The sequence below is a fragment of the Fusarium keratoplasticum genome, chromosome 5 (genome assembly GCF_025433545.1).
Source record: "Fusarium keratoplasticum isolate Fu6.1 chromosome 5, whole genome shotgun sequence".
In the NCBI taxonomy this organism is placed as follows: domain Eukaryota; kingdom Fungi; phylum Ascomycota; class Sordariomycetes; order Hypocreales; family Nectriaceae; genus Fusarium; species Fusarium keratoplasticum.
This window is the reverse complement of record NC_070533.1, coordinates 3,808,684-3,822,815: the sequence shown is the minus strand read 5'-3', so window position 1 is coordinate 3,822,815 and position 14,132 is coordinate 3,808,684. Positions and strand designations below refer to the sequence as shown.

Genomic DNA, 14,132 nt, shown 5'->3' with positions numbered 1-14,132 from the left:
CTGACCGAGCTTCCGTCCCTCCGTCAGAGGACGACAAAGACGGAGGGAATGTAGAGAAAGTTATTGCCAGGAGAGTTTTAAGGGTCGCGATTCTATTTCAACTGCAATGCAATGTGAATTTATCAGGTTGATCTGTCTGGAGTTGCTGTGACTCAATGACGTCGTTGTGAAGCGATGTTCTTTAGGGTAGGTGACAGTCAAGGAATGAAGCGGACGAAGGATTCCAGGAGTTCGGGTCATTCGGTGTAATACCGAGTAGTTACAGAGTAATGTTTATTCCAAGTGATGATGGTACGGTGACTATGTGGTTTCTTAGTAAATCTTGATGGACATTCATCAGAATTCCTCTGGGCACAAGTTGTTGAGGTGCTGCCTCGGATCAAAGTCGGGGTCAAGCAAGCTATGGTGGAGCTCAACACGGGATTGCTCTTCCATCAACCGCTACGCGATCCGAGATCTCCCATTGACACTGTCTAGTGGACAATGCCTATCCTGATAAATCAGGTCGTATCAACCAAGAGTGGTTGAGTGCAGCCTCGCGCTTGGCCCGATGCCTGGAATGACCTACAAGCGCCGGTTGATGGCGTTATCTGACGAGATAACCATGGTTACTGAGTTGCTTCAGAGTGGAGAGCTAAGGGAGCTATCGCCGAGACCAGCCTCAGCTGCCAGGCACAGAATGACCTTGCACCTGTCCACCGGGCCCGGAGGCTTTGATGCGGAAAAACAAAGACAATGCTGACCTGCTAAATCATGACGTCTTTTCGGCCTCGGATTGTCTTTCCAAGGCATCGTATCTTCGAGGCAAAAACGCCCTTAACCCCGGGAACGGACTGGGATGGACGAGACCGGCCGGGGTCTGAGGCGCTGCTTGGCTTGGGATGGCGGCGCTTGAGACACAGGCTTGCAACATGAGGCACGTGCCAGGGACGTCGTCTGACTCGATGGATCAGGCGGATTAGGCCAGTGGGGGCCAATCGGAGCCAGGGCGCTCCCCGCATTCTGCTTGGAGGAACACTTGGTTCTGGCAACGCAGTGCGCAAACTGGAAGGTACCTTACCTTGTTGAAGCTTGCCTTCCCGGGGTGGGGCGCGAGCAGGATACCTTGGGGGTGCAGGCCACAGCACAGTGAATGCGGCGACTCGTAGCCATGATGTACTGTATCGGCCGTGCTGTCTCGGCTCTGTTAGCTCGGTCCCCTTGTGCCGAAGACGAATACTGTACCCATCCAGAATGGCTTGATTCCAAGGCTGACAAACACGGACTGGATGTCCGTGGAGATGAGACAATCAGCCTCGCAAGCGGAAGCTGCGACTCTTTGACCGAGAGTTGAGCAGATGTTTGCTGCTGTCCTGGATCTTTCTTTCACTGCAACAGATAGCATCTTGCCTTGCATGCGCAACATGCGCAACTCTCCAAAGTGCCTGAGTCGCGACTCGGCTCGGCCATCTTACGCTCCGTGCAAGCTTCAGCTCTCTGCACGGACTGTCATGGGAGCTCACAAGTACCTTGGCTCCAGCAGGTGCCGTTATCGCATTGCCCCAGCGACGACTGAGCAACCGCATTGGCCGGCAGAACTGAAGCTAAACCGTATCAGGCGCTCAGCCACCGCTGATATCAACCACCCTAGCGACTGATGCGTCACACCCTCCTCGGCCGCCCCAGGCCCGCTGAGGCAACACCGGAGCTGTCGCACGCTGGTGGTGCTTATCTACCCCAGGTGCTGCTCGCCATCGCTTCTTCTTCCTTCATCATCCTCATCCGTATTCCATCTCCTTCCCAACCTTTGCTGCACCGGTTCTACCTGATCCATCACCACAGAGGGTCAGGACATCGGCTCGTTTTTCCCTTTCTCGTCCTTGCGTCGCGCGCAGAACAACTTCAGCTTTAGCCGCCTCGTTTCTTGCGGTTTCGTCATCATGAGAACCGCCCTCACTCTCTCCCTGGCGGCTGTCGCCAACGCTGCCTCTTTCAGCGTCGGTACCATCCATGACAGGGCCGCTCCCATCCTCAGTTCCATCGAGGCCGAGACCATTCCGGACTCGTACATCATCAAGTTCAAGGACCACGTTGATGAGACCGCTGCGTCTGATCATCACACCTGGATCCAGAACATCCACAGCCATGGCGAGCAGGAGCGCCTTGAGCTGCGAAAGCGCTCCACTCCCTTCACAGACAAGACCTTTGCTGGTCTGAAGCACACCTTCAACATTGGCAAGGGCTTCAAGGGCTACGCCGGCCACTTTGACGAGTCCGTCATTGAGCAGGTCCGGAATCACCCCGACGTAAGTTGATGGCCCACTATATCCCTCAGCAGACATAAAGCTAACAGCCCACTCAGATCGAGTTCATCGAGCGAGACACCCTCGTCCACACCATGATCCCCGTCCAGAACAAGGACGCCGTCACTGAGCTTCAGTGCGACGACGGCAAGACCGAGACGCAGGCTCCTTGGGGTCTTGCCCGTATCTCTCACCGTAAAACTCTCAACTTCGGTAACTATAACAAGTACCTCTACTCCGCCGATGGTGGCGAGGGTGTCGATGCCTACATCGTCGACACTGGCACCAACATCGACCACGTCGACTTTGAGGGTCGCGCCCACTGGGGCAAGACTATCCCTGCCGGCGATGCCGATGAGGATGGCAACGGTCACGGCACTCACTGCTCCGGTACTGTCGCCGGTAAGAAGTACGGTGTTGCCAAGAAGGCCAATGTCTACGCCGTCAAGGTTCTCCGATCCAACGGCTCTGGCTCCATGTCCGACGTCGTCAAGGGTGTCGAGTTCGCTGCCACCAGCCATCTCGAGCAGCAGCAGAAGGCCAAGGACGGTAAGCGCAAGGGCTTCAAGGGCTCCGTCGCCAACATGTCTCTGGGTGGTGGCAAGACCCAGGCTCTCGATGCCGCCGTCAACGCCGCTGTCCGCACTGGTGTTCACTTTGCCGTCGCTGCTGGCAACGACAACGCTGATGCTTGCAACTACTCTCCCGCCGCTGCCACTGAGCCCGTCACTGTCGGTGCCTCTGGTCTCGATGACAGCCGTGCTTACTTCTCCAACTACGGCAAGTGCACTGACATCTTCGCCCCCGGCCTGAACGTCCAGTCCACTTGGATTGGCTCCAAGTACGCTATCAACACCATCTCTGGTACCTCCATGGCCTCTCCCCACATTGCTGGTCTCCTCGCCTACTACCTGTCCCTCCAGCCCGCTGAGGACTCTGAGTACGCCATGGCCTCCATCACCCCCAAGAAGCTCAAGGAGAACATCATCTCCATTGCTACCGAGAACGCTCTGTCCGACATTCCTTCCGACACCCCCAACCTGCTCGCCTGGAACGGTGGTGGCTGCAGCGACTACAAGAAGATCGTCGAGGCCGGTAGCTACAAGGTCAACAAGGCTTCTCCTTCTTCTCCCGCCAAGCAGATCAAGGATGCCGTCGAGCAGGAGATTGGTGTCGTCTCCGGCAAGGTCAAGGAGTTTGGCTCCAAGGCTGAGAAGTTCTCCAAGAAGATCCACGACCTCGTTGATGAGGAGGTTGAGCAGTTCCTCAAGGAAATCAACATGTAAGAACTTCATGATTTAGTGCTTTGGTTACGCATTTTTGTCGGGAATACGGATGGGCATTCGGTCGCTGGGTCGTTTTGTTTTGGGTAGTGATGTCTTGTGAGTTGCTTGCGCTCCAAGACTTGTCGTTTATGCACTTTATTACATGGTTTCGTCCATGATGGCGGGTTATGTTAGGTCTCGCTCGCATTAACATGAATACATCTCTTTGTATCATTTGTTGAACTGTGCCACTCGTTCTGTGTGCGTGTTTCTTATCTCGTGCCGCTCTTTTCGCCTCGTTGACTTGACCAAACTTTGGCCATGAGCCTCGATTGTTGACTCGGCGCCATGAGCCAATGAATATGCTTTGTCGGTCCTCAGCGAATCATTGTTAATGTCTTATCCTAAAGTACAGAGAAATAATCTAAGACTTGATAGAATCTACTCATCCTTTACTTGATCCTTGCTTGTATTAATGCTCCATTAAGTCTGCTCTAACTATTTGTTGTCTTTCTGCTCTAGTGGCCCTTGACAACAATATCGTTCATTTTGAGTTACAGGCGCGCAAGCTTCATGAACCTTGAAGGACAGCGAGTTATCACCTGCACAGCATTTCCAACAAAATCTCTTGAGAGTTTCCATGGCTTAAATCTCCTGACAACACGTAGTCAATAAAACCTTGACACCCATAAAGGCAAATCTGACCGAAGTTATAAATGGTGTTGTGCCGCCCTTCTTTTCATCACTTGCCCCTAACTTCTCCATCTGTAGCGACCATGGACAACGGATACACAATGAACTACAACGGAAAACCTTCGACATTCCCGTGGCATCGGCTTCCACGGGAATTACAGCTCAATATCCTATCTTTTCTGGCCTGTCGTCAGGGTCACACCAACCGCGTCGAGTCGCCCTCTGAGAAGAGTACTGTCAAGCCATATGTCGGCCATGTTGCCAAGTGTGCCACCATCTGTCGAGACTGGCAAGAATATTTAGAAAACATCCTCTTTAGAAAGGTTACCGTTCATCAGAAAGATCTTGCCGGACTTCACAAGATCAGCCGCTGTCGCACGGAGCGGATTCAACATCTCTGGTTACGCATCGAACTCCCCCCCTACTGCTGTCGAATGTGTCCTGGTGCAAATAATAGCTTAATTTCTGAAAAGAGCGGCTTAATCCTCGATAAAGCCCTTTGCAATGTGCTTCGTGTCCTCCGCCACTGGAAGGCACGTAACTCATCGCACCCAAGCGGCGGCTTAACCTTAGAGATCAGCACCCACTCCCCTAGTGATTCACAGCATGAGTTTAGGAACATTTCTTTTGACGATGATGAAGATGGCGATGAAGGCCCTGATGTCTGTACCATTGACGATCCGAAACACGGCTGGGTCGGCGGACGGCGCGTCCGCCAACCAGACAAGATGGCTGTGTATGACCTCTTCGACTCATGGGAGGCCTACGACCCCCAGATTGAGAAGGTTGAATGGTCCGCACCAGTTGTCAAGCACCTTCTCCTCCGTCGGCAAACGCGGCGGCATATCCTTCATACGACGTTGGCGCATTTACTTAAGCGTCTTCCTGGCCTTGAATCGCTCAAACTGGAATTCTGGAGAAAGTATGGGGAAGTGGAATTTGCGTGGGACCTTGGTATGTAACCTAGGGATCATGATCACCACGTATCCCGGAGAGTGTCGCTAACAAGAACGCAGTTACCAGCAAACAATTTGAATTCAATTTTCCTAGGCACGTCCAACGGGTCACTCTCTTTCAGGACTTTGATGAGGACCTCGACTCCATGCTCTCCAGTGGCAACTCTGACCTGCTAGGGTTTATTAAAACGCCTAACCCAGTTGTTGGGGCAGGCTTGGCCGGATTGAAGAACCAGCAGCATCTGTGTGTATCTTTCATTGCAGACGCGTAGGACTTCTTTGAAGCGCTCCATCACCGTCGACGTGACGGAGCATGGAGAAATCTCACCCACTTCTCCATGACTTCGTTAGCCCTCCGATCAGAGACCCCCCCCTCGAAAGTACAACGGCTTCTATTGATGGCTGCACATGCTGCCTGTCGTTTCCCCAGATTGGAGGTTATGGAGCTGTGGTATGGCAGACGGGAAGAAGCATGCTTGTTTCGTTTCAGCCGAAGCCGAAGCCGAGACGGCGCATGCAAGATCTTCCGCAACGGCACATGGGAGCTACCATTGAGTTCTGAGGTTGTGGAGGCATGGACCAAGATCTGCAACTTGCGAGGAGGAAGAGGCATCATGACGCGGGACCTGGAACGGATTGATCATCAACAGATAAGGTCCCATGGTGATGCCATTCACCACTTGGGCCTCATGTCAAATGCCGTCCACCCTACATCGTTGCGGCAGATTAGGAGAGAGGCGCAACACTATGGCCCATATCCACGCTGGAAGCCATCTTGGGAGCTTTACAATGATCCCCAGTGGCTTGATTCTATTATCGCTTCCATACGCAGCCAATACTGAAGACTCATGGCTCAAAGGTTGGTAAGACATGCCCAACTAGTTTCTAAGAGAAGAGTAGACTTTAGGAGGAAGGTAGTCATGAACAATCATAACTTATCATAAGTATTCACAAGATACGTAGGTAAAGCAGTGACGACCCCTTCTGGCGGCCGAGAGACCTTCCACAGATGGACCAGTCCATCGACAATCGCACCTGCTTTTCTGTCCATCGGCAGGTAATTCACTTCACTTCGGTGCATTCCTCGTCTGCGTGCTCCTCATCCATCATCATCAACCGCATCGTTCGTGAATCACAGCCACGAGATGCTTCGCCGCAACAGCTCTCGAAACAACAGCCGTCGCCCACTGAGTCGCAGCAAGTCGACCAGTTCCGTCGTGCGGAACCCCGTCCATGCCCTCGAATCGATCGACCCCGCCGCTGCCGAGCGAGACGCCAACATCGCCGCCCTGTTGTCCTACCACCGGGCTCAAGAACGGACCAGCAGTAAGGCGATAGTTGGTCTTCGGGACCCTGCGAGCCCTTTCCCCGACAGCAGCGATGGCGCTGCCAGTGTGGCCAGGCAGAGCTTGGAGCGAAGCGGCAGTGTCACCAGCTGGCAGGGCACTGCAACGAGCATTCGTTTCGCTGGGCCTGCCTCTCGACCACGAAGAAACTTGGCCCTGAGGGCAAGCGAAGGCCGAGATTCTCCTACGAAAGTGACCTCACGGATCAATGTGTTTGGCACAAGTACTAGGCCCTCGTCGACCATGTCTTTTCACGCAGACCGGCCCGCCCACTACTCCCTTACACGACGTTATCTCGAGTCTCTGCAGCCGCCCGACGCGTGCTACAGTCCCGAAGAAGATGCCGCTTCGATGCCCTTTTCCTTCAGAAAGCTCCGAAAGTCGCGATCGATGCTTACGTCGTCCCGGGCAACAACTGAGAACGCTTCCAGCTACTCCATGCCTGCAAGGGACCGCCTGCCGCCCACCCACTCGCTCTACAAGACCCCAAACAATGAGAACGAACCTCCGAAAAGCTCGACATCCGATGCAACGGGGCTCAGGGCCTCGAATTCCATGAGCTTTCTAAAGAACCGCCGGGGCATGGCAGCCTCACGATCAAGCAGTCGAGCCGAGAACGATGTTGTAGTGCGACTTGCGAGGGAAATGTATCGCGAGCAGATGGAGGAGCAGGAAAGGCTTCAGGCTCAGCCATCCGCTTCGGTTCCGTCGAGAAACAGACGCAGTGAAGGATCTACTGGGCTCCGAAAGTCTCTTCGAAATAGCAGCAACAACAGCACCGTGCTGTCCTCTGCATTCTCCACCAACGGCACTTCCGTATCCACGCAATCTGGGCTTCGAAGGGCAGCCCGAAAGGTTTCAAACAGCTTACGATCGAAGTTGAAGGGGCTATTCGCTAGAGGGGAGAGTGCTGCTGGACCAGAGACAGATGGTGACGATTCGGACGGAGACACCTGCCTTCACGCCAGCAACGATGAAGGAACCGGGGAAGCTTCCATGTTTCGTATCTCTTCGCATACCCCTTCGCTGCATAATATACCCTTGAATCAGCAGCTCAGATCCAGAAAAGGGAGTGTTGAGAGCATCGAAAGCGGCGAGCAACATGTTTCCGACGACAGGTCTCGTGTCACTAGCTGGACAAACTCAGTCACAAGCACGGTCTCCAGCATGGGGATGCTTGGCGAGTGGGAGCGGCAACGCCTATCTGTCATCAAGGAGAATGGTGCGTACATCTCTTCTTCCTCTTTGCGCTCAACCGGACTCGACGGGCATGGGGCTGGAAGTAAAGAAACCTGGCCTGGTGCCGAAATCGACAGCGAACGCGTATACTCAGCCCTCATGAAGAGGGTTGGAGAAACCAGCATAGAATCAGATCAGGATACACAGTTGGGTGACGCTGAAAGTGTGTACTCATGTGCGACGGAGGATGCGAGACCAAGCACCCCCAGTCCAGGAACTTCAGGCCCTGTCGAGGGAGCTGAAACACGCAAAGCCGGCGGACTTCCCTCTTGCCGTGTGGTCCCACACCAGCGCGATGCATCCACAGCAAGCTCAGTCGAATGGAAGACATGGCTTAGTTCCAAGGTCTCGAAGCTTGAAGATCCCTCGACACCTACAAAAGCGGATACTTACGGGCAGAACACTGGTATTCTTCCCCCGTTGGGTCATGTCAGAGAGGGAGCTGAAGTTGGATCCCCACCCGAGATTCTACTCCCAAAGGACGATGGACTGGCGAACCGAAGCCCTTTGTCCTGCATCAAGGGGAATGCTCAACCTGTTCAGGACAGAGAATACCAATCGCGGTCCTTTTGGAAAGACCTCACGGGACACGACGAGAATCAAACACCAAATACTGTCGGCCACACTTCGAACATTTGGCATCCATCGATTCCGCCTAGAAGCACATTGCGGATGGTACCCTCACTCCCAGTCGTTAGCTCAACGAGAGAAATGGACATGAGCATGTCGAAAGAAGTGCACCGGATGCGTTCTCTCAACATGGCCGGCCGCCTCAACTCCACTCCTGAAGAGGCGATGGCCAAGCGTCGCTCTCGGCCTCGTTTCACCGGCTGGCAGGGCTCCCCCACCAAGTCGAGTCCCAGCATTGGCCACGAGACGGAGAACAAGCTGCAGCAAGGGATGGGAAGCAAGACGATGGTGGACATGTTTCTCAGCAACCGGCAGAAGGAAACGAATGGCGGTGATGGTGGACTTGGTAGCTCACCAGCTGCATTCTTATAATATCATGGAGGATTAAGCAGTCGATACTCAGAGGCAAGGCAAGGCAAGGTAATGGCACTGTACATATATACTTAGGGCACCGAGGATTCGAAGTAATGAGAACCGACTTGATTATGAACTATTCTTGAGGTTTTGGACATACGTGGACCTCCCAATACTCTGCTAGGTCCTTAGGGAAGCTCTTCCTTCTCTCGTCACTTACCCACTTGCCATATTGCTCATGCGTCACGTCTTCTTTCAGAATCCCCTTCCTCTCACCTGTCTTTGTATAGTCGAGAAAGTCTATTGTCACCTTGACGTACTCTCCTAGAGCCTTGCGCACATCTGCTGTTGCTCCTGTGGCAAAGTTCAAGAGAAGTGGTTGCAGAAGCGGTGCATCTGTCACGCTGGGATGTGCTGTCCCTATGCTGGTGAAGAACCACGCAGTGCCAACCTTGTCGCGAACGCCACGGACGAGGTCGAGAACAGTATCAAAGTGTGGGCGTCCGAAGAATACGCTGTGCGTTTTGGACCATGAATTGGAGTGGACGACGAGGAGTGGCACTGGGACTTCGGTGTTGAGCTGGCCGCTGGACTTGCCTGGGTCGAGGGCGATGCCGCCGATGGCTGGGTTGGCGATGGTGGTATTTGCCGTCTTGAGGGCTTGAAGAGCGCCTGTTGCGCCGTAAGAGTGGCCGTTTATGGTGAGGTGGTGGAAATCGAGGCGTTCTGCCCATGCTGCCAGGGCGTGGCCTTCTTCGCGCGAGTTGGACTTGAAGACTTCCCAGCCGTTGCCGGCGTTGACGAACTGGAGGATACGGATGGTCTCGAGGATCTCTTGAGTTCGGAATGCGAGCTGCTCATGCTTGAGGATGGTGTCGTTCATGGGAGGGTCGGATATGAGATCGCGCTCTCTGTAGAGAATGACCTCTCTTTCCTTCTTGTCCTTGACCTTGACGAGAGACCCGGGACAGCTGCCATCACGGTGTTCGAGCGCAGCGACAATGTGGCCACGGCTGGCGAGCTCACCGAGATAGTGGGTGTAGTCAGTCCGCGAGCTGACGCTGCCGTGGGAGAAGACCATGACAGGAAACTTTTCGCCGTCGGCGTCGGTGCCCTCGATGTTGGAGCCGAGGATGGGCACGTCGACCCTCGCGGGGATCCTGATGCCTCCGACCAGCAGCCAAAGGGCAAACGTAAAGATGGGCCGCATGATGAAGTTGTCGACGCCCGCGGCTCGGGCATATCCTTGTGCCGTGAGGCTCAGCGGCCGAGGGACCCATGGGTGGAGGGACTGCTTGGATCGCGCGCCCTTGACGGCTGGGTAGTACAGGGTGAAGAGGACACTCTCCAGTTCAAAGGCTGGTTCCCTGGATCCTTTGAGTACGGTCTCTGAGATGCGCTTTGGCTTATCAAGCGGTATCTCGAGATCGATGGCGCCGACGTGATGCGGACCCGAATATGCCGGTAGAGCCGAAGAGAAGAAGGGCTGCCATGTGACGAAGCAGTACAGCACGTAGACGCCAACAACGGAGCAGAGAACGTAGCGCCAGGTGAAGCGAGGGCGCAAGATGTCCTTGGCCTTCTCCCACAGACGCTGGACAACGGGTGACGACGTCCACCGGGACCACCAACGGGACGGCCGGGGGTCGAGCCACCGCGGCTTCGGGGCGGGGACTGCAGCTGCAGCGTCGGGCATGATTAGCGGAAGGTCCGGGTCCGAGAGATCGTCCTCCTCTTCCTCTGTATCTTCGCCGAGGGGGTTTAGTTCTAGATCTGGCTGGCTGTTGGGCTGGGCCATTTTCGGAGAGAGAAGTCGTGGGTTTTATGAGGTGAGGTTTGGATGGGGGAGAGCTGGGGATTTCCTGATGGAGAAAGTAGTGATGACGCAACGGAGGCTGTGCCAGGGCATGGACGTGGCCACATTCGTGAGCGAGGTTGTAAAATGTGTATCTTGATGGGCTACTGATTCAATGGTGTTTTCTTTGATGATATATTCAGTTTTATTGATATGAATACCTGTTCGTAGCGATTTATTCTGCTCTGTGTTTGTGAGGCACGTCTCGTGAGGGAACATGTGACTGGAGTCATTCACTGTGCCTGCGTCACAGGTCGAGCAGAACGATCCGGACCTTTCGGACTCGCATCAGCGTGACATTTCGAGAATATGAGACTCTGATATAAAGAGAAAGACAGAGCAAGCAATGAATGAGGAATGAACACAAAGAATGGGGTTGAGCGGTTACCGCAGACGGTGCGATGAGCCGAAAACCACAAAACACTGTCTGTTGGCGACGATCGCCATCTGATAAACTCTACCCGAGGGCTTTACTGGTGCGGAAGTGCCCGCCAGCTTTCCCGTTCTTGTCTTGTTGGCGTGGAGAGGTTGATGGCGCTATCGTTTGTGGGTGAAAATATTGAAATGACTCGAATCCTTGAATCGCAAAACTTGAGGCTTTTTACTAGGGAGAGCACAAAAAGCTGAACAATGGGTTCTTATCCTTTGTCAAATCATCAAAAATGATCTGGATCACTTCTCTTCAGTGGCTTTTGGCTGAGTGGTGGGCATGTCTCAACGCCATCTCAGAGAAACATGAATATTCACCACTGACATGCGTGACGCTCAAATCCTAGCAGCTCTTGTCCTCTCATTATCCCCTTTACTCATATGAATAAGCTTTCTCCTTGGCCTCGTTCGGCACAACATGCAGCATTGGCAAACATGACGCTCCGCGGTACCGGCGCGCGGACTGTCGATCCCGAGGCTGGAAACGGCGTGCATGAGGTGGCGGCGCCGTGGCTTCGGATTCGAGGCGGAACCGGGAAGCCTGGGCATAAACATTCGATTTGGGATCGAGACTATGGGTGTTGAAATTGCTCATCTGCAATAGGGTCAAGTTGTTTAGACTGTGAGGGATCCTGATGTTGGGGTTCTGGGTTGTTGGCTGACGATGTTCAGAGATGTCACAAAAGTGCCTACGTAACTTGGACCTAGAGAGTTTGTTAGATTGCAAGCTAATCGTGCGAGCCAACATGTCAGGATGCTGCATGTCCGTTCACCAAGCAGCTGGATCGTGTTCCTGCTTCTACCTAGTGCTGATCCCTCCCGGGCTCCCTTGAACCACGACAGTTCGCTTCTTACCAAGTCCCGTTTCAGAATTGCTACTGGTCTGAAGCCTCACCAAGGCTCGAACGCGATGGGCGTCGGGCGCTGGCGTGGTTCTCCTCGGCTGGCGTTTCCGGTCGGGTGACGCTAGCGTCCGGCAGGTTCCTCCCCGGTAGCTCAAGTCAGAAGCGATTTACTATCTCGTGTAGGCTTGGGGCTGAACTAGAGGGAGACTAGGCGATGATTTAACGCGGGGAAGAGACTTGCGGGCGGTGACCAGTCTGGGAAGAGGTGTGCATGGAGGCGAAGTGGCAACGTTGATAACGGGAGTTGGTTCCATACTTGAGGGGAAACTGCGTTGTTTTCAATTTGAACGGATGCTTGTTTCATGATTGCTCTGTGACTGACCTAAGCCGCCATGGCAGTCGATCCTGATGCGACAACGATTACACCTGAGGGACTGGGACTTGTCCTCCTTACAGTCGCTCTGTTCTACACGCCTACTTCTGCAATGGTGGTGATTGCGAGATCCGTCATTAGAATCAGGCAAGGCATTTTTGGGATGGACGACGGGCTCATGCTGACTGGCTGGGTAAGTAATTCTGGAGAGTTATCGATTCAACATCAGGGCTGACACTAGGCTGGCAGATACTCTTCATCTGCGTTGTGGGTGTGGTATCGAAAGGAACGTATGTCGGTATTGGCGCCACGGATGAGCGACTAAACGACAATATGCAACGAGATGGCCGGATGGTAAGTGCTCTCAATATGAACAGGGAACCAGCTGACCTTGGGTTGACAGTACATCTGGCTGTTTCAAACTTTCTACTGTTCCTCTTTGATCTTTATCAAAGGCTCCATCTGCGTCACCCTCCTTCGAATCGCCATTGAAAAGACGCACCGCATCATCGTCTGGGTGACACTCGTAGTCTCTGTCATCTCAACCCTCATCGTCATCATCGGGCTTCTTACCATGTGTCGCCCCATCTCAGCAAACTGGGATAAGAATGCGGGACAATGCTCGCCGCCTATTGTCATTACGAGTTTGAGTTATCTTGTGTCCGCCGCTGCGGTGCTTACTGACTGGGTGTGTGCGATATTGCCCGGGTTCATGTTGTACAAGACTCAGATGAAGAGGGCGACCAAGATATCCATCACCATCATTCTTGGTCTCGGTGTTTTGTAAGAATGATTTCCGTTCCCCGGGTTTGGGTTGCTGATGCTGACTCTGACAGGGCGTCTATTGCTACGATAGTACGACTGCCGTATCTTGCCTTTTATGCTCAGCCCGAGAACTACCTACGTATGTTCATTTCCGCATGGTTTTCTTCACGGCTGGCTTTGTTGAGATGACTGACTTTTTGTAAGATAACGTCGGAAATATTGTCCTCTGGTCCGTCTTTGAATCAGGAACCGGAATCATCGCCGGCTCACTACCCTCATTACGACAACTAGTAAAGAACTGGATCACATTTGATACTACGCATGGACACTCGCCAGCTCAAGTAACACCATACAATGACACAAGAAGGGCATCGATGAGGACCAACACCAGGGCTTTAGCCGGACGCCAGCATGTGCACAACAGCGTCATATCAAGTATAGTTGCGGATCCAGATTGGGAGCAACTGGATGATAATTCATCAAGCCATAAGATCTTTGTAAAGGTTGATGTGGAGATGAGGTCGTTGGAGAGGCCGGCGACGGCTGCGAGGTCTGATAGATCGCTGGGGGAGCTTAGATTGCCAGCATAGCGTAGACCTAGTTGTGACGATGAGATTACTGTTTCCACCAAGATTTCATCATAAAATATTCTTTGAATTGATAACTCCTTGATTGTTATTCTAATATCATGGTCTGTCAGTACTCAGTGGATAGCCTAACCCTGCTATCCTCACTTGGCCTGAACCAGAACCCAGTAAGCCGTTGTAGTTCGCGTAAACAGTAAACTACAGCAACAGAGGATAACATCGCTATGAGGGCTTGGCTCGGTTAAGAGATTGGCGTCATCTTGTTCCGCCTGGTGGACTTTGCTTGTGCAGGGGTAAAATGTGATATCCCGACTCGATGACGACATGGCGTAATTAACTGAAACCGTTCAAAAGTTCACGCATCGAGATCGACCGATGAGCTCATTTTTGTCTGATAATCACTGGATAATCGGGGTTATCATCGAATTGATCTCCATGAGGCTGTTTCGATGATGATGCTGACGGACAAGCCTCAAGGAAGGCAGCGTGTCAGCACCCACGTCGAGGCGGGAT

The 14,132-nt window shown here is 53.3% G+C and overlaps 5 protein-coding genes across 5 annotated transcripts; 4 read left to right on the top strand and 1 right to left on the bottom strand.

The window, feature by feature from the left end:
* Positions 1-1,919: 1,919 nt before the first annotated feature.
* Positions 1,920-3,568, top strand: NCS57_00785700 (uncharacterized protein; the record flags this gene model as incomplete). Its single annotated transcript, XM_053057693.1, has 2 exons — positions 1,920-2,285; positions 2,342-3,568. The coding sequence occupies 2 exons, from the start codon at positions 1,920-1,922 to the stop codon at positions 3,566-3,568; spliced, it is 1,593 nt and encodes a 530-aa protein (XP_052913888.1).
* A 755-nt stretch (positions 3,569-4,323) lies between these two features.
* NCS57_00785600 (uncharacterized protein) lies at positions 4,324-5,468 on the top strand (the record flags this gene model as incomplete). The annotated part of the gene is made up of 2 exons (XM_053057692.1): positions 4,324-5,194; positions 5,257-5,468. 2 exons carry the CDS (start codon positions 4,324-4,326, stop codon positions 5,466-5,468), a joined length of 1,083 nt encoding a protein of 360 aa, XP_052913887.1.
* Positions 5,469-6,341: 873 nt separating this feature from the next.
* Positions 6,342-8,783, top strand: NCS57_00785500 (uncharacterized protein; the record flags this gene model as incomplete). Its single annotated transcript, XM_053057691.1, has 1 exon — positions 6,342-8,783. One exon carries the CDS (start codon positions 6,342-6,344, stop codon positions 8,781-8,783), a length of 2,442 nt encoding a protein of 813 aa, XP_052913886.1.
* A 118-nt stretch (positions 8,784-8,901) lies between these two features.
* On the bottom strand, positions 8,902-10,563 carry NCS57_00785400 (putative phospholipase; the record flags this gene model as incomplete). The annotated part of the gene is made up of 1 exon (XM_053057690.1): positions 8,902-10,563. The coding sequence occupies one exon, from the start codon at positions 10,561-10,563 to the stop codon at positions 8,902-8,904; it is 1,662 nt and encodes a 553-aa protein (XP_052913885.1).
* Positions 10,564-12,286: 1,723 nt separating this feature from the next.
* On the top strand, positions 12,287-13,622 carry NCS57_00785300 (uncharacterized protein; the record flags this gene model as incomplete). The annotated part of the gene is made up of 5 exons (XM_053057689.1): positions 12,287-12,460; positions 12,517-12,621; positions 12,671-13,050; positions 13,104-13,171; positions 13,237-13,622. 5 exons carry the CDS (start codon positions 12,287-12,289, stop codon positions 13,620-13,622), a joined length of 1,113 nt encoding a protein of 370 aa, XP_052913884.1.
* Between the last annotated feature and the right edge of the window lie 510 nt (positions 13,623-14,132).